This window comes from Diceros bicornis, chromosome 37, assembly GCF_020826845.1.
Source record: "Diceros bicornis minor isolate mBicDic1 chromosome 37, mDicBic1.mat.cur, whole genome shotgun sequence".
NCBI classification, from domain to species: Eukaryota; Metazoa; Chordata; class Mammalia; order Perissodactyla; family Rhinocerotidae; genus Diceros; species Diceros bicornis.
Window position 1 is genome coordinate 25,697,907 of NC_080776.1, and position 24,645 is coordinate 25,722,551.

The following is a 24,645-nucleotide window of genomic DNA, read 5'->3' on the forward strand; positions in this document are numbered from 1 at the left end:
ATCTGGGGATTTTAGATGTTGGAGTGCATCAATCCGGATGTCCCCTTCCTAATCTCACAGTCCGTTCCTTCTCAATCAGGAGTCTGACCTTGGCACGGTAGACTTCCTGGAGTTGAGAATTAAACTTTCTCTGGAGCTCCACTGCCCTGGTAATGAATTTTGGGCCTGGTCCTCAGCCATTTCTGATCTATGGCTGCAAGAGACAAGAGTTTCTTTACGAGCTGCCAAGGAGGCCCCCTCTCCCTCAGCCTTCATGGTCTTTATCCACTGCCCTGGCAACCCCACAACAGCCATCTGACTCCGTAGTCCTTTCAAGGGCCTGAGATAGCACCTCCTGCTGGACTCCCATCCCACCTCACTCTGGGGAAATTTTTTTTTTTGTGAGGAAGATCGGCCCTGAGCTAACATCTGCCAATCCTCTTTTTGCTGAGGAAGACTGGCCCTGGGCTAACATCCATGCCCATCTTCCTCCACTTTATATGGGACGCCACCACAGCATGGCTTGACAAGTGGTGTGTCGGTGGCGCCCGGATCCGAACTGGCGAGCCCCGGGCCACCGTAGCGGAGCGCGCGCACTTAACCACTTGCGCCACCAGACCGGCCCCCTGGGGAAATTTTTCATAGTGGCATCACTACACCACGGAGGGCTCAGTTCTTCCTCTCACATCAGTCATGGGGATTTCAGTTCAGCTGGCTTGTGGGTGATACAGCTCCAAAATCCCAGGTTAGGAGCTGCTTCCTCAGACCACTCCTGACAGCAACTCTCTTGGGTTGAAGTCCCTGAGAAACTGGGTTTGTACTCCCAACACAATTAATCCTCGAATGTGGGCTGCCTCTGGGTAGCAGGGGATGAGGCAGGTCCCTTTGGTTAAGTCTCCCCAGAGAGGAACTTAGCTGTGAGCTGACAAGGACCAATACTCCTTGTGGAGTGGGCCTTGGTCCCGAGGGGCGTCTGGGTGGCCAACCACAGCATCCACTACAGTGGTTTAAGACTTCCTTCTCCAGGCTCCTTCAGCCGAGATTCATCATGTGCCCTAAGGACACAGCAGAATCAGCTCCTCTCTTCCCGGAGCTTGTCTTCTAGTGGGGAGAAAACACTGTACAACCAGTTACACAATTCTCATTTAAGTGTGGCCTGGAGGAAGCCTGACAGGGAGCCAGAGGCCTTCTGACAGAGGCACCATGGGGTGTGGGTGAGGGAGGCCCCCTGAGGAGGGACCCACGGGTCAGCTGACTACAGGGTTGTGGAGGTGCCAGGTTGGGATAGTTCCGGCAGGAGAACTCAGTTGTTATGTAGTTCAAAAGGAAGCTCTGCTCTTAAATTCCTCTCTGAGGCCTGGTTGGTATGCTGGAAGCTGGTAAATGGTGCACACGGGAGGGTCTGGGCCCAGGGAGGTGGGGCAGGCCACTCCTGGCCCAGCGGAGGCTCCTCGGGACTTGGCACCTGCCCAGGTGGGCCTCTCTCCATTCCCACCTGCCCGCCTCTGCTGGCAGCCACCCACTCTGGCAGAAAGCTCCAAGTCCACATGTATGCCTCGCCCTCATTTACTTTTGGAAAAGGCAAATAGTGATGGACTTTGGACACTAGTTAACCAGACTTTTCTGGAAAAGGCTTGCTTGGGACTCTAACAGCAGGATGATCCTTGCCCTTTAGATATTTGAGAACCATCACCCTGTGCAAATAGGATGAAAGCCGTGGACCCCTGCTCCAGGAAAGTGCCTGTAAACAACTCTTCCGTATGTGTTTTCAGGGATTTAAGGGCGGCCCTCCCTCAGACCCCAGGCCCTCGGAGACCTTGGTTTGCGGGGATGCTGGGGGACCTGGTTTTGCTCTGGTTCTTCCGCGGGGAAGCTGCTCTGAGAGCTTGCCATTAGGGGTAGGTATTGGAAGAGGCATTTGAGCTTATTTAGTTCAAACCCTTCACTTTGCTGGTGAAATGGCTGAGGACTGAAAAGGCCAGAATTGACCAAAGTCACACAGCTAGTTACACAGGTAAAGGCTGCCCTAGGTGGCAACTATTCTCACTGCTGTTCGGGAGCCTGTGGAGGGACCAGGTAAACTTCTGTCTCCTAAATGACCCCGTTAGAGGCAGCTGTATATATATGGAGTATAAAAAAGGGATACAGTTTGCCCACAAGGCATCGATAAGTGAGGGTTTTTCCTAACTGAAGGTTTCCTCTGACAACTTTTAACTTTTGTTTTTGATTTAAAAGTTATTACTATTGAGAAATAAATCTAAATTACAATGTGGTATAAAGCAGCAGAAGAAATGTCCCATTATCCCAACTCCCAGATAATCTCTGAAACCTTGAAACTGCTGGACTGATTCACACATACATGTGCGCGCACACACACACACACACAGAACATTACTGAGATCAATTGTCTATGTAACATTATAGTTTGATTTTTTCATTTAAAATTGTGGTATAAGCAAACCATATTATGAAGAGCCCTTTGGAAAGAGCAATTTTGATAAGAGCATAATCTACTCAACATTCGGCCAATAATAATTGAGTGCCTATATGTGTCTCAAAGTGTTGAAGGTATAGGGAATTCAGAGGTGAGCAAATCACCCAGGCTTTGGATTCACGGAACTCACTTTCTGGGGGGATTTTGGGGTGGGGCAAAACAAAAAGACAGATATGAATACTAAAACTACTTTCGGAGAATGATAAGTACTTTATGGAAAATGAAGTAAGTAACTGTTGAGTTCAGATGTGCTTTACTTTTGTTATCTCTGAGGATGTCACATGTGAGCTGAGACCTGAATAATGGCAAAGATCCAGCCATATGAAGATCTGGGGGAAGAGTGTTATTCTTATTCAGCTAAAGGGACCAGCAAGTTCAAAGGTCCCAAGGCAGAAACTATCTTAGCAAGTTTAGGAACAGATGGAAGGCTTTGTCTTCTTTTTCTCTAGGGTTGGGGACAAGGCCTTCTATGCAGGCCCCTCAGGTTTCAAAAAACGGTGTCAGTCACCTCCCTGCTTAAAGGATGGAGCATACAGCCAGGCACTTGACCGGCTGCACAGACTGATGTCTGCCCTTCTGAGTCCTGTCTTGGACCCAGGGCTGGTGAGGCTGTCTCCAGGCTCTGGACCACTTCTCCTCCCACCTGGTACCTGCCTCCCCAACCCTTCCCGCAGGCTGACCCACATCCTGGGCTCTTCGCAGATGTGGAGCTCAGGGTTGGGCTAGGCTGGCCCTCCAGGCCTTTGTCTTGGGGAATGTTTGCCTCTCAGGCAGGGGAGACAGGGCCTGGAGACATCTGGCTTTGCGGCGCTCTCTCTCCTGGGGTGTCAAGACCATGGGTATCTCATTCATTCATTTATTCAGAACCTGCTTATTTCAAAAGCATCTCCTGCCAGCCTTTTGTGTTTCAAACTCTTTCTTTGCTGCAATTTTCTATAGTTATTTAATCAATTTTCTTTTTTTCATGAATGACTTTTTTTATGTTCTGTGCCTTTTCCTCTCATCCTTTCATGACTCTGAGGCACTCAAGGGTTATTCAGGCTACAGGGCCCCCCATCCAGCTTGTGCCCAGAACTGGAGGCTCCGGGCTGGCCTCTGCACTCCCCACCCCCGTGTCCTGATTCCAGGTTTCTTTCTTGGAGTCGGGACTCCTCAGCTGCATCTTCTCTGCCCTGCTTTCCCAGGGCCCAGACCGCCCTCCTGCTCTTTTGTGTGGAGGGATGGACTTGCCTAGGGGCAGTGTTGTGGCCTCAGGAGGACACAGTGGATGGCCAGGAGAACACTCCCCAGAGGCTGTGACCTCCAGGGACAAGTGTCCACTCCACGGCCACCTTCCCCCAGACAGGCCCTCAGTGGGGTAGGGCAGCTACGCTCCCTTGTTCCAGATCCTCTCAGACCCTCTCTCATGGCCCTGTGGTCCTCAGGAGAATAGCAAGACCTGTGCCCTCAGGCTTCCAAAGGGTCTCCTCGGCCTAGATGACCCCTCTGCTCTCCACAGTCTGTGAGAGAAATCAGAATTAGGCTTCCCCCTCGTGTGGCACTGGATGAGGTCCTCAGTGGAACCTCAGTGGCCAGAGGGCTCTCCACTGCCACACCTACCTTCCCTACCGCTCTGGTCTCTGGTTGACCGCTCACAGAAAAGCAGGTTGCCCCTACAGCCCTGGGCCCAGAGAAGGATTCTGCCTGGCATGAACTTTCCGGGGAGGGAGCTGGGGAGTGTCTGTCAAGAAGGCAGGGCACTTGGAGTCAGAGGCCTGAGTCTCCCCTCCATCCCCGCTCAGGCTGACCACAGTCATTTTCAGAGCTCAGAGGTGGCTGCTCCTCACAGGAGCTTCTGGGGTCTCAGCTTGGCCATGGGGAGCAGGTCAGGGAAGATGTCTTGGTGGGACACTCCAGCTCTCAGACACCACAGCATCTTCTGCATCTGGTGCAGCCCCCAGGGGCTCTACCTGGCCATCCTGTGAGAATGACATCCTACCCTCTCTTTCCTTAACACCTGGAGGGCAGGGAGCTCGTGTATCTTTGTCTCAGGGCTTCATCATTTCAGATCTTCGGGCCAGCCTTTGTGAACTAAGGGCCCAGCCATGAAGAAGTATGCAGTCTCACTATGTCTCCCCTTTTAAAAGCCCCTTGGGGGCCTGAAGTGGGGATGGGGTGGTGGGTGGGGAAGGAGAAGGAAGGGAGCTGACACCGTTCTCCATGTGAATGTGAAGTATTAGTTTGTGTGGGTGAGGATGTTCAGAAATGATAAGGCAGCTGGGAAACTATTTTAATCTTCTTTATGGGGTTTGATGAACTGTTTGAATTAATATTTGTTCTTGGGAAGCCAGATACACATGTGATAAAGATAAGTGTGTGGACAATCAGGAGAATAACAGGAACCTGGGAGCCCAGGAAGGAGACCAATTCACAGTGTCCATCACCCTGGATTGTTCTAAGGGACCCAGGTGCTGAATGCCACAGTGGACTGTCCTGCCAAGGCCTTGGGGTGTGAGACTGGACTGGAGAACCCAGACTCTGGGAAATGTAGTGCTGAGAGAAAGGGAGTGGATGGGAAGACACAAAAGCTTCCATGGGTAGAGGGTGGGGTTTCCAGAAAGTCAGGGAGATTTGACAAGGCAGGGGTCAGAGGATGGAGGTGCTCTGGCCAAGGAGGTAGATCTGGAAGCCGGGGAGCAGGGTTAACAACTGAAGGCTACCCGGGGGGGACTCCCTCGAAGGGTGCAATTTGCTGGGGGCTTTTTTCCCCATTGATCACGGCATAGTTGTATACAGTGAGTGTTGTCAAATTCCTTCCCTCGTGGGTTGTCACTCTCTTAGGCTTCTCTCAACCTCTCAGTAAAGTTGCCTACAGCCAGCCCACCTGCGTGGTAAATCGTGGAAAGAAGCGAGGTTGACACTGCTGGAGGGAGGTGAGCCTTGGCGGTTCACCTGGCCTCTGTCTAGGTGACCGACGCTTACATCATCCCGCATAAAGTTAGCAACAATGAGAGTGATGTTCCCAGGAGCAGTGGACAGCAGTGGACGGTGTGAATGTTGCTTACTAGAAGGTACATGGTTCCGCATGAAATCTGCAGCACCTAGACAGTACTCAGCACATAGCAGTCATTCCATAAATGCCAGAATGATACTTTATGGGCTATCTTCACCAAGTACATATGAATATCCAACAAGTATACAAAAAGATGCTCAAAATCACTAATCACTAGAGAAATGCAAATTAAAACCATAATAAAATACCATTATACACCCACTAGAATGACTGAAGTTAAAAAGACTGACATATCAAATGTTGGCAGGGATATGGAGAAACTGGAAATCCCATATGTTGCTGGTGGGAATGAAAAATGGTGTAGCCACTTTGAAAACAGTATGGTAATATCTTGTAAAGTTAAACATATTCTTACCATACAACCCAGTAATTCCAGTCCTAGATATTTACCCGAGAGAAATGAACACTTATGTTCACACAAAGACTTAGATGTGAATGGTCTTAGTAGTGTTATTCGTAAATAATCAAAAAGTGAAAGCAAACGAAATGTCCATCAACTGGTAAATGGATAAACAAATTGTATTATGGAATACTACTCAGCCACAAAAAGGAATGACATATCAATAGATGTAGCAACACAGATGAATCTCAAAAATATTATAAGACAAAGAATTAAACAAAAAATGTATGTACTGTATGATTCTATTTACATGAAACTCTAGAAAAGGTAAAATTATAATGACAGAAACCAGATTTGCCTAGGGCTGGGGGCAGGGGAGGAGGAGATGGATTGTAGATGAACAGGAGGAAATATTTTAGGGTGTGCAGGAACTGCTCTATATCTTGATCATGGTGGTGGCAACATAATTGTATATAATTATCAAACTGCATCAACTTTCACACCTAAAATGGGTGAATTTTATTGTATGTAAATAATAATCAAATACAATTTTTTTTTTTTTTTTTGGTGAGGGAGATTGACCTTGAGCTAACATCTGTTGCCAATCTTCCTCTCTTTTCTTGAGGAAGCTTGGCCCTGAGCTAACATCTGTGCCAATATTTCCTCTATTTTGTATATGGGTCACGGCCACAGCACGGCTTGATGAGTGGTGTAGGTCCTTGACAGGGATCTGAACCCGCGAACCCAGGCCGCCGAAGTGGAGGGTGCCGAACTTAGCTACTATGCCACTGGGCTGGCCCCTACATACAAATTTGAGCAAAAAACCCCAAAAAAACCCCACATACATCATGGACAAATTTATGAAAACCAATGATAAAAAGAAAATCTTGAAGGCAGTCAGAGACACAACAGACAGAACAAAGATAAGAACCACAGGGGACTTCTCTTCAGAAACTATATATTCCAGCAGCCAATGGAGTAAAACCTTTAAAGTACTGAAAGAAACAAAAATGTCAACCCAGAATTCTATAGTCAGTGAAACTATCTTTCAAATGTGAAGGTGCAATAAAGACTTTCAGACAAAGAGTGACAGCATCCATTGCCAGCTGACCTGTGCTAAAAGAAATGGTAAAGGAAGTTCTTCAGACAGGAGAAGCATGATCCCAGGTGGAAATCTGGATGTACACAAAGAATGAAGAGCACTGAAAATAGCAAAAATGAATGTAAAGTTATGAAGATATCCATCAGAAGAACTAAAGACAGGCCACAAAGCTTCCAGATTGCTAGAAGGACCTGCAGAGAGCCTGGGCATGGCGGATGGAAGACGGTGGGACGGAACCACACACACCTGGTAGAACAGCAGGGCGTGGCTTCGTCCCGGTTACAAAGCGCTGGCACGTCATTTGGCAGTTAGGGAGGCAGGCTGGCACATTATTATCCTACCTTCATAGGAACAGAAACGAAATCTCAGAGACCAAGAGTTACTTGCCCAAGAAGCCATAGTAAGTAACAGACAGGATAGGGCATTTTCTAACCCGTGTCTTTTGAGACAACTTAGTTCAGTCCCCTTGAAACCTGTGAAAGGAGCAACACAAATCTTGGAAGTCTGGAAGCGCGGTCACCTGTACCTCGGGGCGATTCCTGAGGCTGTCGTGAGGGCCCAGAGAGAAGGCGGGCGCTGTCCCCGCACCGGGAGGCTGAGGCCGTCCTCCCGCAGACCCGACCCAGCGTGCGCGCGCAGCCGGCGGGTGGTGGGCGGGGCGCCGGGAGCGTCCGTTTCTAGGGCCGCGCCGCCCTGGCGACCGAGCGCCGCGGCCCCGCGCACGCGCCTTGGCGGACTCCGGTGCACTGTGGGATGGAAACCCCAGCGGCTCGTCGAGGCTGGAGCGGGCGGCGGCGGCGGTGCTGCAGGCGGCCGGGCAGTGGGGCTTAGGCTCGGCGGGCCGGCAGGGCGCGGGCGCCGCCGCCATGAACGCGGCGGTGGTGAAGCGGACGCAGGAGGCGCTGGGGAAGGTGATCCGGAGGCCGCCGCTGACGGAGAAGCTGCTGTGCAAGCCCCCGTTCCGCTACCTGCACGACATCATCACGGAGGTGGGCGCCTGACCGGGGCCTGGGTGCGGGCCAGGGCTCAGGACCCACGGTGGGGGTCGGGGCCGGGATGCGGGTCGGGGTCGCGGCCGGAGTGCGAGTCAGGGCCGGTGTGCGGGTCGGGGCTCAGCACCCACGGCGGGGGTCGGGGCCGGGGTGCGAGTCCGGGGTCAGGGTCGGGGTGCGGGCTGGGGATCGGGGCCCACGGCGGGGGTCAGGGGTTCGCCCGGGTGGCGGGCTGGGGGTCAGGGCCCCGGTCCAAGTCGGGGTTGGGGGTCGGGGTCCGGCCTCGCGTCGCTGTGCGCGGCGCCTGCCCGAGGAGCCCGGCCTTTGGCCTGGCCTGCAGCCGGGAGGGGCGACCACTGGGCCCAATTCCGCAGTACCTCTGCGCGGAGTTCCTCGCGCTCATCCCTGCTCTCCTGTTCTCACCCATCCCCCAGGGCTGCCTCTTCCGGGGAGACTCCCAGCTCCTCAGGGAGCATTAATTCTTTCCAGCCTACCCGTGTATCTGTTAGAGCACATTTTCCATTTTCCCTGGCAGAGTTGTTTCTGTGATTTTTTTTTCCTGCAGTGCCTAGCACGTGGAAGGTGCTCAGAAATCCTGGGAGAATGAAATTATTCTTCTTTATACCGCCCCCCCCCCTTCCCCGGTCAAGTTTCCCACTGCACTGCAGAGCACAGTGGTCACCACATGTTGGATACTTAATAAATACCTGTGGGTGAATTTACTGAAGGTGGTTGTAGGGGGTCCCGAAAGGAAAAACTATAAAAGAGCAGGTTAGTGTTTGCTGGTAAATGGCACAGCCTGCCCTGAGTGGTGTTTGGTTGTCTGTAACTTTTCCCCACTGGATGGTGAATTTCTGAATGATGGAGACTGTAACTTCTTTGTTGGCATATCCTGGGTGAGCTGCACTGGGTACGGTACACAGAAGGTGCACAACAAACATTCATTGTTGAATGGACTCTGTCAAGGCTCCTGGTAACCCAGGGTGGCATCGCCCATTTCCATGGTGCACCTGGGGGGGCCGTGTTGAACCTGGGAACTCAGGCATGCTCTTTGGGAATTAGGAATCACGTTGAACTTGCAGGCTTCGGGGGGCTGCTATCTCACCCTGTGTTGGTCCTCAAACTTTATTTCTCACTCTTCTCAACAGGTTGGGCATCTTACTCTTCCACAAACTTTTCTTTGCTTGTTTCTGCCATCTTAATTTAGCTTATAATGTGTGCCTCTGTGCTGAAAACCCTAATTGTGCTTAAAATTCTCTGGAATCCCATCCACATCCCAAGGGTCGTCTTGACTGGCCGCTGCCTCCTTGTGCAGCTAGTGCAGCACTTACACCTGTCCTGGACAGTGTCTGGGGAAGGGACAGGGCTGTGTGCTGCATCGCCTCCACCCTGTGAAGTAGCGTCCTCCAGCCCAGGAGGGAACAAGTCAGTCAGCCTGGCTGACTGCGGCAATTGCTGCCACAGCCTCACACTTTTCTGTGTTAGTCCTGTCTCCCCGCTGAAACAGAGCCAGGGAGGAGGCGGGGGGACGTGCCTCATCCTGTGGGTCTTGGTGTGGGGCTGGGCTCACGGTGGCTGCTGTCCCCACCTCCTGGAAGGTCGGAGGGCATCTTAATGGAGGAGGAGGAGGAACATGCAAGCAGGAATTGGTGTGATTGGCCAGGTAGCCAGGCTGTGTGGAAGGAGTGAAGCGTTCCCTATCAGGAGCCACTCACCTGCTTTTCTTTCACAGATTTTTCCTAATCTAATGCCGAAATGAATTTCTCTACCGGTGTAAAGATAAATATGTTAATTGTCACCCACTTGATAAAGATATTAGGATGATTGAAATATTGGAAAGGATTTTTAGATAATAGGGGAAGAACCTCTATGAAAATTCTTTACTGCCCCTGAGCATTATAGTCAAGTCACCATATTAGTATTTTAGCTACAGTTAAACTAATTCTGCCTCTTTTATAAATCCAAGTGTTGATCTTGTGACATTAATGTCTCATCACTTAAAATTATTGCTCACAATTTTAATTGCAAGCAAACTGGGAAAACCTCAAAAGAGACAAAATGAAAAAGTTCCAAGAATGTTAAGTGCAGGATACTCGTAATATTCCACCTGTCTTATCAGGAAAAATAATGGCACAGCTCTTAAGTAGTTTGATGAGGAATGAAAGCTGACTTAATTAATAGCTAGCTGTAGCTTGGTGTCAGAGAAGGAGCCTGATATTAGCAGAGGGACTGTCTTCTTTTTTTTTGAACATGCAGTAATAAATATGCTCTGTATCCACCCAGGACATATTCACCCATAGACATATTCATCCTTACCACATACAATACATTCTAATATTTTCTTTTCTGTTTCATTTTTTTAAAATGCTTATTGCTACCCATTATGTTGATTTTACAGTGATCTACCACATTTTGAAAAACTGTGTCTGAGGGAACCCAGGGCCCTGGCTGTGTGTAGGGGTGGGGAGGAACAGAGAAAATCACCACCCAAGAGCTCGTTTTAGGGGTATTTGGGAGGTACAGGTTGACTAGGGGAGAGAACAAAAGTGATACGGCAGAGAGCACCCCTGTGTCCTAGGAAGTGAGCAGCACAGTGGTGAGGAAGACCTTTCCGTCCACTGTCAGAAACCCAGGCTGAGAAGTTCCTTTTTTTTCCAAGATCCATTCTCTCCACCAAGCCTGGGTGACCCTTGTAAGATGCCATTCCCTGCTTTTGAACCTCTCACGGCCTCCTCTTGTTCCCAAGACTAAGTCCGCATTCCTGAATGGCTTGGAAGGCCATCCAGGCCAGGCCCCTGCCTGACTCTGGCCTCAGGCTCCTCCCATCCCAACTTCCTTTGATCCTGAGAACAGGACCCTCTTGGCTCTGGACCTTGCGGGGACTCTTTGTTATCCTGGCACACGCTTCCTGAATACTCCCTCCCCCGACTTTTCTCCTGTCAGCCTCTGCTCACTTTAGACAGGATTTCTTCTGGGAAGTGTTCCCTGACGCCCCTCGCCCCTCCCGCATTTGGATTAGGTTCTGAGCGGGGCTCCCTTAGCACCCTGCAAGTCTTTGTAATGTTGGCCTGTCCCCACAGCCAGGTGGGCTTCTGCCTGGTACAAGGCTTCCACATGGTAGACACTCACGTGTTTGTGGAGTGAGTGAATGAATTAGATTCTGGGTGCAGACAGATTCTGACAGCCCCTGAGCCTGGGGTTCGGTGGATGAGGCTGCTGAGGAGGCTGTCCCGTGAGGTGCTGACCATGGCCTTGCTTTATCTTTTGAAGGTGATTAGGATGACTGGTTTCATGAAAGGCCTCTACACGGACACTGAGATGAAGTCTGATAATGTTAAGGTAGGTTTGGGGGAGGTTCCACCCCCTCGCCTTAATGAATGGGGGTTTTTATAAGCTGTATCTGTGGCGTGTGTCATTTATATGCTGATAGATGGTAAGAAGACAAGGTGGATTAAGTCGTGAACTGCTGTATACCCGTTCTTATTTCGTTTTCTAATTTTGGGCAACTACGTATCACGCTAATTTTACCCATTGAGAAATGGAATTAGTGTCTCTGAGGTTAGTGCTAGCCCATGAACTAAGATTAAAAGCTTTAATGAATTATTTTCCTTTTGTTATACAGAGTCAGTATTTCTAAATTTGACATACATCTAAAAATAGCTGTTTATATAAATAGGAACTGTGCCTGTTGAACATACTGAAGATAGTGCAAACTCTTTTTGAAGTATTTTAATATTTGTATTTTAAATGGAAATCTTTCAGGATAAAGATGCAAAAATTAGCTTCCTTCAGAAGGCCATAGACGTGGTGGTCATGGTTTCAGGAGAGCCACTGTCGGCAAAACCAGCCCGGATCGTGGCCGGGCACGAGCCTGAGAGAACAAACGAGCTGCTGCAGAGAATTGGGAAGTGCTGTCTCAACAAGGTAACACTGTCGCCCTGGGACTTTAGGCTCCGGGAAGTGGAGAGGAAGCTGCCTAACCTAGAGGGAAGTGTTTGAGGAAGGAGGTTTCTTGGTGTGTGGGGAACACTGCACTTTAATCTGATCCTACCTGTTCTGGAGCCTCGGAGTTACAGAAGTAGTTTAAAACTGTGCAGTGAAGCAGAGAAGGGTATGTTGTGCACATGTTCTACAAGCTTCAGGTGTAAAGTAGGGAACTTCACAGGCACTTTGCTCTTGGGGCAGGTGGCTGGAGGCTGCACGCCAGGCTTCCACGCCAGGCTTCCATGCCCTGCATTCCTTCTCGCTTTGGGCCTCCGTTCAGGGCAGGTGACTGTCTTCAGCCGGAGCCGGGGTGGCTGAAGGAGCTGCTTTTCTTCTTTAGTGCTTATGAGACGTCCCTGTTCTCTGCTTGCCTACCCAGCCTCTGGTGTCTGCTTCCCTCCCTCTCTCCTGGCTGTTGGTTGCAGGGCTGTGCTGCCTTTAAAGAAGTCCTGTTTCACTTATGCAGGCTTTGGATTTGTTGCTTCCTGAGACCCTCACCATGGGCTGGAAACTTGGCCTCTCTGGCCTCACTGTCCAGTCCGGGCTATGTTTGCCAGGACGTTGGGGGAGGTCTTCACATGGTGATGGGAGCAGGTCATCCCCTTCTCTGGGGGCCGAGTGGCCCCCAAAGGGAGTGGACTTGGACCTCTATCAAGAGCACAGCAAATACGGCCCTTCATGTACCTGATAGGTTGTAGGCTGGGGGCTGACCCTTGGTGTTACCAAAATGGGAAAAGGTGGGTTTCAGCCCATATGGCAGCAGTGGGGATGGGGTGAGGAGTGGGCTCCCAGGAGGCCTCAAGAGCGCCTCGCCCTGGTCTGTGTCCAACTCAGGCATGGAGACGCAGAAGCTGATGTTGCCAGTGCTCTGGCCTCTGTCGTCTCCCCCTCACCCCCACATCCTTCATGTTGCTCCTCTTTCTAAAAAGCACATCTGATTCCTGTCTTCCCTGCTGAATCCTTTGCCATCTTCCTGTTGCCTCGGGACACAGCCAGCAGCTCCGGGCATGGCTCACAAGGCCCCTGCAGACCTGCTGCTCCTTGCCCGCCTCCAGTTGTCTCTCTGTCTCCCACACCTGCCCGCACCCCCAGGTCTCCTGCACTGGTCATGCTTCCTCCTGCATGCTGCTACTTTCTCGGCGTGGAGCTGCTTCGTCTGGCAGCGGTGTGGGATCAGCTGCTCTTCGACGAGTGCTGGCCTTTCCTCCCTCCCAGGCTGACTTAGTGCCCCTGTTGTGTTCCCGTAGCATGCTGAAGTTTAATCGTCGTATTAGCCGTCTCTCCCAGTACGCAGCTTTTCTTTGGCCCGCAGTCTAGCGCCTGGTGTGTAACGGTCACTCCGTGCGTCCTTGTGGAATGAGTGAGTGTGTGAGTGAGTGGGATTCCTGACCGGAGGTGTTCAGAGGCTCTGGGTAGCGGGCAGGGATGCTGCAGGAGGGGCCTGTGCGTTTGATGGGGCTGGAGTTAGATCAGTCCTCAGGCCCTTTCAGTGCTGGGCCTCTGATCCCGTGAGAAGTGTGAGGCGTTTATGAGCTGTGGGGTCAGCTTTGCTGTCCTTGGACAACACATGGGGCCACACTTGACAGCTTGGGTAGAACTGAACCGGGTTCGTTTAGCTTGGGTGGACTCTGCTGTTAACGACTGAAGTCCTGGACGTGATAGTTGTAGGAGAGGCTGTACTTGGTCTGTGAGAACATTTCCTTTTTTTTTTTTTGTGAGGAAGATCACCCCTGAGCTAACATCCATGCTAATCCTCCTCTTTTTGCTGAGGAAGACCAGCTCTGAGCTAACATCTATTGCCAATCCTCCTCCTTTTTTTTCCCCAAAGCCCCAGTGGATAGTTGTATGTCATAGTTGCACATCCTTCTAGTTGCTGTATGTGGGACGTGGCCTCAGCATGGCCGGAGAAGCGGTGCGTCAGTGCGCTCCTGGGATCCGAACCCGGGCCACCAGTAGCAGAGCACGCACACTTAACCGCTAAGCCACAGGGCCGGCCCAGAACATTTCCTTTTAATATTTCATCCTCTGTATTTCACTGGTAGACAAAGAATCGGTTTAATGAGCTGTCTTTGAATGTTGACATATTTGTTACACGTGCCGACCTCATTTTCACCTGGCGTTTCATTTCCTCACATTCGGACAACAAGCTCTCCAGTGACGATGCGGTGAAGCGCGTGTTGGCTGGAGAGAAGGGGGATACGAAGGGAAGAACCTCACTGATGTCGAAATCTCAAGAATGGGACAATAGGAATGCGAGAGAGGAGCCCAGAGTGCATCAAGATAAAGAGGTGAATTGCAAGGTGCACATATCTAAAAGTGAAATAGTCTTTTTGTACTTCAGGTAAGGACATCTATAAGTGATATTGTTATCTGACTTTTTTTTCAGGATAGAAGAAACTCTGAAATAAATGAGAGAAGTACAAGCAGAGATCGAAAACAGAAAGAAGAACTGAAAGAAGAAAGCAAGCCAAGAGGAAAGGAAAGGGACAAGGAGAAGACCAAGGAGAATGACCGCGGTAGACAGAAAGATCCCGAGAGAGACAAGTGCCGAGAAGGAGAGAGGGAGAAAACCAAGACCAGGACCAAACAAGAGAGAGACAGGGACAGGGACAGAGACAGGGACAGAGACAGAGACAGGGACAGAGACAGGGACAGAGGCAACAAAGACCGGGACAGAGATGTGGAGCGCGAGAGAGAGAGGAAGAACGAGGGAGGAAAGGAGAAGGAGAGATGGAAAGACCGGGAGAGAGAGCGCGAGCGAGACAAGGGCAGGGGCAGGGACAGGCGGAGGGTGAGAAATGAGGAGCCTGCCAGGGACCCCGACAGGGAAGAGAGCAGAGAGCATGATAAACCGGAGAAAAAGGTAAAGTCCTATTTGAAAACTTCTGCCTTTCACTTAGAAAGAGTTTGTGTTGTTCTCTGAAATGATCTTTGTCGTCTTATAGTGTGATTAGGTAACTGGTTTTCTTATTGCTAATTTAAAATTAATGACAATCTTGGATTCCCAGTAGAAACCCAAAGAAATACTAGATTTTTGCCAAATATTTTAAGATTTACTACTTTTCATCTCTGGGCTGTGTGTGTGTATTTGGGTATTTTTCTGAAGACTTTGGAGCAGCCTATAACTTTGAGTTGTGAGCAGTATTTACCAACAGCCTCAGTTGTGTGTGGGCTCTTGGAGCCTGGGCATGGTGGAATTGATTAAGGATTAGGACTAGTTTCTAAGTCTTTTAGGCATTAGCAGATAAGTACAATAAAACCTCAGTGTACTAAATTCTTATTTAATTAAATTTTCAGGTAAATTTAGGATTGGCCAGAAAATGTGTTTGGTTTCAAACAGTTACTTTTGGAAGTTACTTTTGAGCTCTCTGTAGGTAATGTAGGTCTCCTGTCAGGGCTGGTGTTCCAGATGCCGGTTTTCATGGGGACATCATATAACTGCAGAGTGTCCTGGGAAAATCATGGAAATCTTCTGGTCTCTAGCTGCTAGAAAGGAGAAAGCCAAGGTCTGGACAGGTTCAAGATCTGCCCAAGTGATGCGGCCAGGCGGTGAGGGGCAGGGCCTGAGCTGGTACTCGAGGCCCTTTCCTCCCGAGACAGTGGTCTCCTTTTGTGGCATTGGATCTCAGGGTGTGCTGTCCAGGGAGATGGGTGGGCCCGGTGGGACTGACCCTGTGGGAGTCCTGGAAACTGGTCTTCGGCGGAAGTTATGTACAGTTGGTTTGGTTAGTAATTGAGCTAGCATACTACTAGGAACCTTGGGGTCTCCCATGAACACCCTGGAGTAATGTAGGCTATTATATATGTTATAAAAACCAGTGTTCCTTTAGGAGTTTTAGAAATAACAAAGACATTCCCCATCTTTTGCCTCTTTTTAGAGGTCTGATTTTTCTGAGGTGCCAGCTCATTCTGGTGTTTCCCTGTGCACGAGACAGTCCCTGAGTGGGATAGCCTTCTCAGCTCCCACAGTCTTCGCATCAAGTGTTCCTACCCATTATGTTCACTGAAATTGCTGTTGCTGTGACTAGTTTTTTAAATAGAGAGACAGTTCCAACGAGAAATTCTTACAGGCGGACATATGGGACATGTTAGAGCCAAGTGTGAGTGATGGTTTTGTTTAAGTGTGTGAGACCAGGGTGAAGGGGCCACCTTCCTACTCAGAGTTGGTCCTTATTCGACCGAGGTCAGATTTGCACAGACCTTTGGTGGTGATTTTGCCTGCCTAGCTCTTCTGTGGAAATCTGGTCTCCTTCATGGAGCGGGGTCTGGGCAGCAGCATGCTGTCTCCCCAGGTGAGCAGTGCCACGCACGTGGTGAGCCGTGGAACCTCCCAGAGAGCCGAGCTCCTAGAGACTTCTGTCAGGGTGGCGCTGGGGAGGCAGGAGACTCAGTTCTGACCCAGGCTCTGCCGCTCAGTCTTCACCCTCGGGCAGGTGCCTTGACTCTCCTCCGTTTGATTTCTGTCTGGAGGAGACGATGATGAGACATTGTCCACCTGCTTCTGGGTTTTTGTGAAGGAAAGGTGAGCTGGTAGGTGTGAAGGCATCCGGAGAAGTGGAGAGTGTGTCGTGGTGTGGTCTCAGGGCCGCGCGGCCGTCTGGGTGCTGGGTGTCCTCACCTCTCTGCGGTGAGGACCGCTGAGCGCACAGAGCCTGGGCTGCTGCAGGGTAGTTACTGCTGCTGCGGTCTGGTACCTTCATGATTAAGTTATGAGGACATTTAGTCGTTGAAATATTGAACAGGCATCCTTGGCTTTTCAGTCTTCATGGAGGGAAATCTTGGTGATTCTATCTCTTCTACTCCTTCTATCAAGATGTGCTTTTAGAGACTTGATTTAGGTGGGAGATTGTTTTAAGGTGTTGATTTAATGTGTTTACAGTTTTCATGTAATTTATGTTTGGAGAGTGCTTTACCGACTGACGTAGGGTCTGAAGATTCTGCTTACAAAGAACTGCTCCATCTGAAGTTGCCCCACTCTCCGAAGACAAGGATGGGAGCAGTTTTTTCGTGGGGGTTGGAAGTTTCCGTTGTCACTCCTTCCCTTGTTTCCAGAGTCCCTGTGTCTCACTGGAATGTTCCCCAGCAGTTTGGCCTGGCGTAGGGATCCGGTGTGTCTGGGGGACACTGTTCCAGGCAGTTTCCTGAGGGGGCGCTGCCTCTGAGCCCTTGACCCCCGGCCTGCCTCACACAGGGAGAGACCCTGGAAGGACCTCTGGGTCCAGGCGTGTGACAAGCACGGATCGTCAGATCTGGAGTGTGACGGGCACTCTGTGGGGAGGGTTATCTTGTTGGTCAGTGTTAGAGGAAACATCTTGATGTGTTTTTACACCTTACAGACTTGAATAATTCTAGAGTTTGAAGAAAAAAAATTTTCTTTTGTAGTCATCAAGCTCAAGGGAGGTGTCTAAAAAGTTGACAGATGGATCTTTTAAAGACTCCAAAGCTGAAACAGAGGTATGTTTAAAAATAATTCTCAGACGTGTAAACCTGTAGCTGTGTTGTCATAGTAACTGCTGTGCTGTGGTCCTCTCCTGGTCCCCTGAGACGTGGGAGGAGAGCATGGCTACTGTACGCTCACACGTAATAGGTCTGTATGTATTTCGTGGTAAAAGTAATGATGTAAATGGTTTACTGCCTGGTGAAATAGATGGGGGTGTTTACCTTCTGGTTTTCTGTGGTGCACTCCTGGGTTTCCTTGTACCTTCACTTGACAGGTATGATATGATGGTGTACTAAGGGATAGGGCGGTCATTGGGGAGAGGGAGGAGGTGGAACTTAGGATGAGTCTAGGAGAGGATTAAGTCACCAGGCGGACAGGGAAAGGGAGGGCCAGCTGGAGGGACCCCTCCAAGCTCTCCCTGGCCTGAGTGGGACCCTGCAGGGTGTTTCCTGTGTCTTGGGTGCATCATCTCCATGTCAGCCATCCTAGGGAGGTTAAACTCTTCCCAACTTCGTAATCCAATTTGCATCTCAGAAAGCGTATCCGGCAGCTGCAGGGAAGATGGACAAGGTGTGGAGTGGAGGCTGGGAGGCCACTTAGGAGGCTGTTATGGCAGGGTGAGAGAGGTGGCGAGACAGGAGCTGTGCCAGTGGTGGGAGGGGTGGGATGTGCTGTTTTCAGATTGTGCTCTGTTTAAACACATGTGTACGTTTTTACTCTCAGAGTTGTTTACAAATGCATTGAAGTAATTAAGCTTATAGCAGTAGAGGGCGAGTCCTCATATATACACGCCTGTTAAGACAGTGATTCTCAAAGTGTGGTCAGCGGATTGCTGACCTTTATAGGGCTGACAAAAAGATGGAATTATGAATGTAGAGTGAAAGGGGTTTCAGCTCCTTCTAATGCTCTCTTGGGCCTCGAGTGCTTCGTTGCACTGAGTCGGAATCAGTTTCCCTTTAGAGTGTGTGGATGCTGTTGTGGTGATTCCTGTTCTTCCTCCAGCAGAGCTTGGATAATAAATCTGCTCAGGGTATTGTGTCAATTAATTTTTTTTCATTCTCTTTAAGACTGACATTTCTGCTAGAGTATCCAGGACAGTGACCGCAAAGACATCAAAACGGCGATCCAAAAATTCAGTGGAAGGTACTGCAAAATTTACCTTATAAGTAGGTGAAAATATGGATATTAATTTCTTTGCCTTAATCATAATATCTAGTAGAAAAAACCTCCTGTGGCTAGAAAGCAGATCTGCCTTCGGGGGAATGAACAAAGACCATGTGAAAAGGATGGAGACGTGACTTTTACACACACGCGTGCACATGTGCACACATATGTGTGTGAACTAACAGCACTGGAGCAGAGGAGCACCTCTGTGCTGGAGATCCGTGTTGCGGTCAAGGGATGTGATCGAATTTCAATTTTCCAGAAATATTTATCAGTCATCCGTGTTTTGTTGACACTTGTCCTTTAAATTGGTAGGCTAAATTTCATCCCAATGCAGGATGGACATAAAGAGCATCCTGCTCTTAGACAGATGATGTTTACGCATTTAAAAAACAGCAGAAATTATCATTGGGAATCATGCTAAAAGCGAAAAGCTGGAGCTGAAGCGAACAGGCCTGGCCTGGAGTTTGCCCAAGGATGGTCCCTCGTTATGACAGACCAGTAAGTAGGGAATAAATGTCAGTCCAGTGCTGGGAAGTGCTGTTGGAGGCTTTTAACTGAAGTGCAAAGTTAGTTCAAATGAGCCGTAGTCGTTTCTGAAAAGTCATCCTTTCCCTAAATTATAAAAGTTAAAGAAACGTGGCAAAATGTAATAGTTGGAATTTTTCATTTAGAAATTAAACTTAAATGGTAAGTGCCACTCTTTCACAGTAAAACGTAATGGTTTAATGAACATTTTTGTGCCAGAACCTTTTTCTCTTGGGGTGATCTCTGTGGGCTTGGTTCCCGAGCGCGTCATTACTGGCACACAGGGCCTAGGTGTTTTAAGCTCTTGGTTACAGTGCACCACCGACTGTACCCTCTACCCCACACCTCCTCCAGGGCCTTAGGGGCTGGCTGATTTTGATTTTGATAGATGAAAAACAAAAAGTGCTCTCTCTCTGTCATTACTAGTGAAGTTGCACATTTTTTCACGTGCTAGTGATTTTTATTGCCTTCTGTGACATGTCTGTCTTTGCTTTGCCTGATTTCTCGTTGCTCTCTTTGGAGTCTCAGTGTTCTTTTTAATTTGCATGAGCTCCTTGTACGTTAAGGACATCTGCCAATTTTTGAATAACTGTTTGTTTCTTATATTTTTTCAATTCATTTCTTCTAATTGGGTTTGGTTTCCGACTTGTCTGGGTGTTTAATTTTTGTGTACTGGAAGCTGCCAGCCTTTTATTGTAGTTTGTCCAGAGATTTGAGAGGTGAAGATTTGTGTTTTGTCATACATTTTTATATTTAATCTTTTTGGTTATCTCTTATTTTAATTCATGCTGTAAGGCGAGGCTCTGAATATATTTATTTTTTCAGAATAACTCACCAGGTGTTCCAGGATCACTTACTAACTAATTGTACCCTACCCTCCTGCTCTGTGATCCCCCTGTATGCCTTTTGTCCTCTGAGGTCTAGTTTTTGTTTTTATTTTTTTACTTCCACTGTTTTCTGTTTTACTACTAGTTTCCTACCATTGTTCTTTTCTGTGTGGGATAAATTTTAAGCCATTTTATTTGCTTATTCTTCCAGATGTATTTTAAAATCTCTTGATGAGTGTAAGAATCCCACCTCCCACAAGACACAAACTTACCAGGATTTAACTGGGCTTGTGTTAAACGTATGCTTTCCTTATTTGGGGAAGATTTGGCACCTCCAGTGTCCCGTTAGTGCAGGTGTCTCCTCCCCCTCTCCCAGGAAGGTGTGCGTGCACGTGCTGGGGGCGTCTGTCAGTCAAGGTTACTCCATAGTTTGTTTTGTTTTTAGTTCTTTTTGGAAATGGTATCTTTCTTCTCCATATTACTTTTTAGTGATTATTGTTGGTATGTAGAAACTTTGTTGATTTTCGTACTGTACCTTAAATCTTGCCTTGTGTTGAATCTTAACCCGTAGCTCCTCCGTTGATTTTTTGGGTTTTCTAAGCGAATAGTCATGTCATCTGCTCTTCTTTTCTAACAACTCGGGATGTTTGTGTCTGAGTTTACTGGTGAGCCTGTGCTTTAGGGGTCCTCTCACGCAGTCCTCACAAGATTTTGTTGTCAGGAATTTGCAAGCTTTATGACATTAAACTTCACTGAGCTGTCAACAATTGGTGGACTCTTTTCTTCCCTGCCTGCTAGCCAGGACACTGACCTCCCCCCAGGTTCTCACCTAGCAAAGCCGGCCCTCCATCCTAACATTTGGAAACACGTCCGGCACCCAGAAGGTGCGCGGATGCAGGCCTTCTGTTCCATCCGAGGGGATGAGCCTTGCATTTACTGGGATGTGAGGATATCGTGTTTGTTAGACGTATTTAGAATCTTAAAGCCGTTCTAGAATCCCTATGGAATCCAAAAAACATTCTGCATAAGAATATGAGGGGCCGGCCCCATGGCGTAGCAGTTAAGTGCGCGTGCTCCGCTGCTGGCGGCCCAGGTTCGGATCCCCGGCGCGCACCGATGCACCGCTTGTCAGGCCATGCTGTGGCGGTGTCCCATATAAAGTGAAGGAATATGGCACAGACATTAGCTGAGGGCCAGTCTTCCTCAGCAAAAAGAGAAGGATTGGCATGGATGTTAGCTCAGGACTGATCTTTCTCACACACACACAAAAAAGAATATGATAATTTTTGGTTATTTTTAATTAATGTATTATAGCAGAACTAATCACTTTGAGTTAGTGAGTGTACTTTAATTTCATTTATTTGATGATAGACAGCATTACAAGTTAAGTTTAAGACATATTTTCATTGTGCAGTTTCATGTCAGGAAGAAGGGACTCTAGAACCAAGGAAAATAGTCTTTCCCCTGAAAAAGAACCAAACTGGGCCGGCCCCGTGGCTTAGCGGTTAAGTGTGCGCGCTCCGCTACTGGCAGCCCAGGTTCGGATCCTGGGCGCGCACTGACGCACCGCTTCTCCAGCCACGCTGAGGCCGCGTCCCACATACAGCAACTAGAAGGATGTGCAACTACGACATACAACTATCTACTGGGGCTTTGGGGAGAAAAAAGGGGAAAAGAGGAGGATTGGCAACAGATGTTAGCTCAGGGCTGGTCTTCCTCAGCAAAAAAAGGAGGATTAGCATGGATGTTAGCTCAGGGCTGATCTTCCTCACACACACAAAAAAGAACCTAACTTACACCCCTAAGAAGGAGTGTACCGTGAAGCAGCTGGGTGAGACCCAGCAAGCCCCAGTGGAGGCTGGGAGTGGAAATCTGAGAGTTGGAACCTTGAGCTGCCTGGTCCTTTGCGTCCGTTTGATCGTTGAACTGGTGGAGCTCTGTGGGTGGTGCAGCAAAAATGCGGCCCTACTTGACAGGGGCCTGGGCTCTAGAGCACTGCCCTCTGGCCAGAGTGGAGCAGGGCAAGAGGGCATGTGGGCCCCGCCCGCCAGAGCTGCAGGGCAGCCATGCCAGGTCAGTCCTGGGCTGACGTGGTCCATTCGCGCCTTCCTGTCTATTCTGCAAATGTCTGAGGAGTCCCTGCCCTCCTGAAGAGTAGAACGTGGAGAGAGAAGGCAGAGAATGAAGAGCACACAGGGGTCTGCATCCACGTTAGTGAGCAGTGAGTCTTTGGAAGGGAAATGAAGCCAAGAGAAGTGTGGGGGGAGTGCAGGCAGGGAGGGCCTCTGAGGAGGGGCCATCTGGACAGAACACTGACTGGGGTGAGGGAGGGTGTGCCAGTGTCCAGGAATGGGCCGAGCCCTGAGCTGGGGACAGGCTTGCCTGTTTGAGTGACAGGAAGCCCGGCGGTGAGGCTGGAGCAGAGAGAGGGGAGGTGGTAGGAGAAGAGGCAGCAGGAATGGGCAGGCCCGAGTTGTTGGCCACGTCGGCCGTGTTTAGTAAGTGTGAGCAGAAGTCCTTGCACGGTTTGAGGCAGAAAAGGGACATGGTTTGACTTTGGTTTTAGAGGCATCCCCTTTTAAAACTGGAGAGGGGCAAGAGTGGAGGCCGGACAGCAGTTAGGTGGCTGTTGTGGCGTCCAGCGGAGAGGCCGTGATGGCTGGGACCCGAGCGTCGCTGATGAGAAGATTGGGTATAGGGTATATTTGATGGAGGAGATGACAAATATGCTGACGGCTTGGATGGCACTTGTTAGAAATGACAGGAATCAAAGATAAGATCAGTTCTGTGGTGGTGTCCGGGCACCTCCGTGTGTCATTTATTGAAGTGGGAGGGCTTCGGGAGAAGCTGGGTGCTGGAATGGGTGGCGGCACCGGGAATTCTGTTTGAGACACGTGAAGTTTGAGATGCCTGTGAAACAGCCAAGTAGAGTATTGAGACAGCAATCGGACATGTAGGCCTGGACTTCAGGGAGAGAGTTGGAGAAACTGAAGCTAAAAACAAAAAAAAGTGGGAGTTCTTAGCATACAGGTGATCTTGCCCGCCCCAGATTCGTGTGATAATTAATCTGGGGGATCGTGGAGATGAGAAGAGTTTGGTGAGCCCCGGAGCCCACCAGGATTCGCGAGTCGGAAGTGGAGAAGGAGGCTCTAGCAAAGAAGACAGAAGCCACAAGTTGGAGGAGGGTTGGAGAGGGGGCGTCCTGAAGGCCGAGGGCAGGAGTCTCAGGAGTTGGACTTCTGGAGGCCACGGAGGCTGGGAGTTGACCATTGAGTCGATGAGACAGTTAGTTGGTGACCTTGGCATAAACCCTATAAATCCCAACTAAAGAACCAAACGCAAAAACCTTTGCAATCTTTTAATCTATTGTTAACTATTTTATGTCAGGAAGAAAGGAGGATAATATTTCAGCTAAAATTTTAGACCCCATAGTGTCTATATTAAATAATGAACCAGATCAGGAAACTACAACTTCAGAAATAGGTAAGGAAACATGTTCTTTAGTTTAAATTCCTCACCACTTTGATGTGAAATCTTTACTTCTCAGGATACTTATGTTATTTTTTGATATAACATAAAATATCATAACATAACGTAATATAAAATAACATAAAAAATATCATTCTAACCACTTTAATGTTCATCAGATTTTTTCCTGAAGATCAGAAATGACTTACATTCTATTTGCTTTAACTTGCTAAATTATATGATAAAGAATATTAACTCAGCTTTAAGTTAACTTTTACATGGCTTTTTATGTATAATTTATTTTTCATCTAAATCAAAGTGCTTTCTTTATCTTGCTGTTGAAATTTTATAATACAATGTGGATAGTTAGAGAAATTATCTTTCCAATTCTCCATGCTGCTCTGCTGTGTTCTACTAGAAAACGCTCCACAGTAAAGACTTTAAAGTGCTTGCTTCTGGCACATTGGGGATTTGTTCTCAGGGCCTGCCCTTTTTGATCTGAGGCTGGCAGTGTGACGTGATACACACGTATCCTCACCCTGCTGATGTGGAGTGATTAGATGTATAAATTCGGAATTTCAAATTGGATAATCCTCGATTAAATATCAGTAACTGCACTCTTCTGAGATTTAAACTAAATTCTTCAGAAATATTAGAATTCTTGAGTGACATTTAAGGGAAAAAATAGCGTAAGTCTCAACTCTAGGGAAAGATAAAATTTTTCTAAACTGAACTTGCCTTGTATCTGATTTTTAAAAATTCTGTCCCTGTAGCCTGAATCTTTCTATGTGCATTTCCCTTTAAGACTTGCATTTCTAAGAGGAGGTCTGTTTGCAAGCACTCTCCTCCACCATTGGTTCCGCAGGTATGGTGTCAAAGGTGACCGGCAGTTATTTTGTTCCAAGTAGGTCAGTTGTCTGATTTATCTAGGTCTTCAGCAGTATGGGATGACTGGATAAGAGGTTGCTAAACTGGAGCACAGTGATTTCTTACTGCTGAAAACTCTTTTCACAATGGGCCTACATCTTGTGATAGTATATTTCATTTTTGCGGGAGCTTTCCTCAGCTGCAGGCAAGGCCCTTTAGGAGATCACCAGGCAGTCCCTGTACCGCAGGAGAGAGGAGTGGGCGGAGGTCCAAGTTTGGGTGAGACTGCCCTGTGTGGGTGCCTAGGCGGGCCGTCCCCGACCAGCGGGAAGAGCCCCGTCTCTCCTGCTTACCTGCCGGCTGGCCTTGAGCAAGCCGCGCGGATGTGTTCTCTGAGCCACAGTCCCC

At 48.8% G+C, this 24,645-nt stretch overlaps 1 protein-coding gene across 6 annotated transcripts in view; it reads left to right on the forward strand.

The window, feature by feature from the left end:
• Positions 1-7,752: 7,752 nt before the first annotated feature.
• TRAF3IP1 (TRAF3 interacting protein 1) overlaps positions 7,753-24,645 on the forward strand; it is a 56,417-nt gene continuing 39,524 nt past the window's right edge. For 3 of the 6 annotated variants that reach the window (XM_058533312.1, XM_058533313.1, XM_058533314.1), the window contains exons 1-7: positions 7,756-7,956; positions 11,230-11,298; positions 11,722-11,883; positions 14,091-14,231; positions 14,330-14,806; positions 17,326-17,397; positions 18,451-18,526. In XM_058533312.1, the coding sequence (XP_058389295.1) occupies positions 7,834-7,956; positions 11,230-11,298; positions 11,722-11,883; positions 14,091-14,231; positions 14,330-14,806; positions 17,326-17,397; positions 18,451-18,526 (1,120 nt within the window). In that variant the 5' untranslated portion in view covers positions 7,756-7,833. Of the gene's footprint in view, positions 7,957-11,229; positions 11,299-11,721; positions 11,884-14,090; positions 14,232-14,329; positions 14,807-17,325; positions 17,398-18,450; positions 18,527-23,289; positions 23,386-24,645 lie in introns of all 6 variants that reach the window. The other 3 variants (XR_009217065.1, XR_009217066.1, XM_058533315.1) reach the window with 2 other exon arrangements.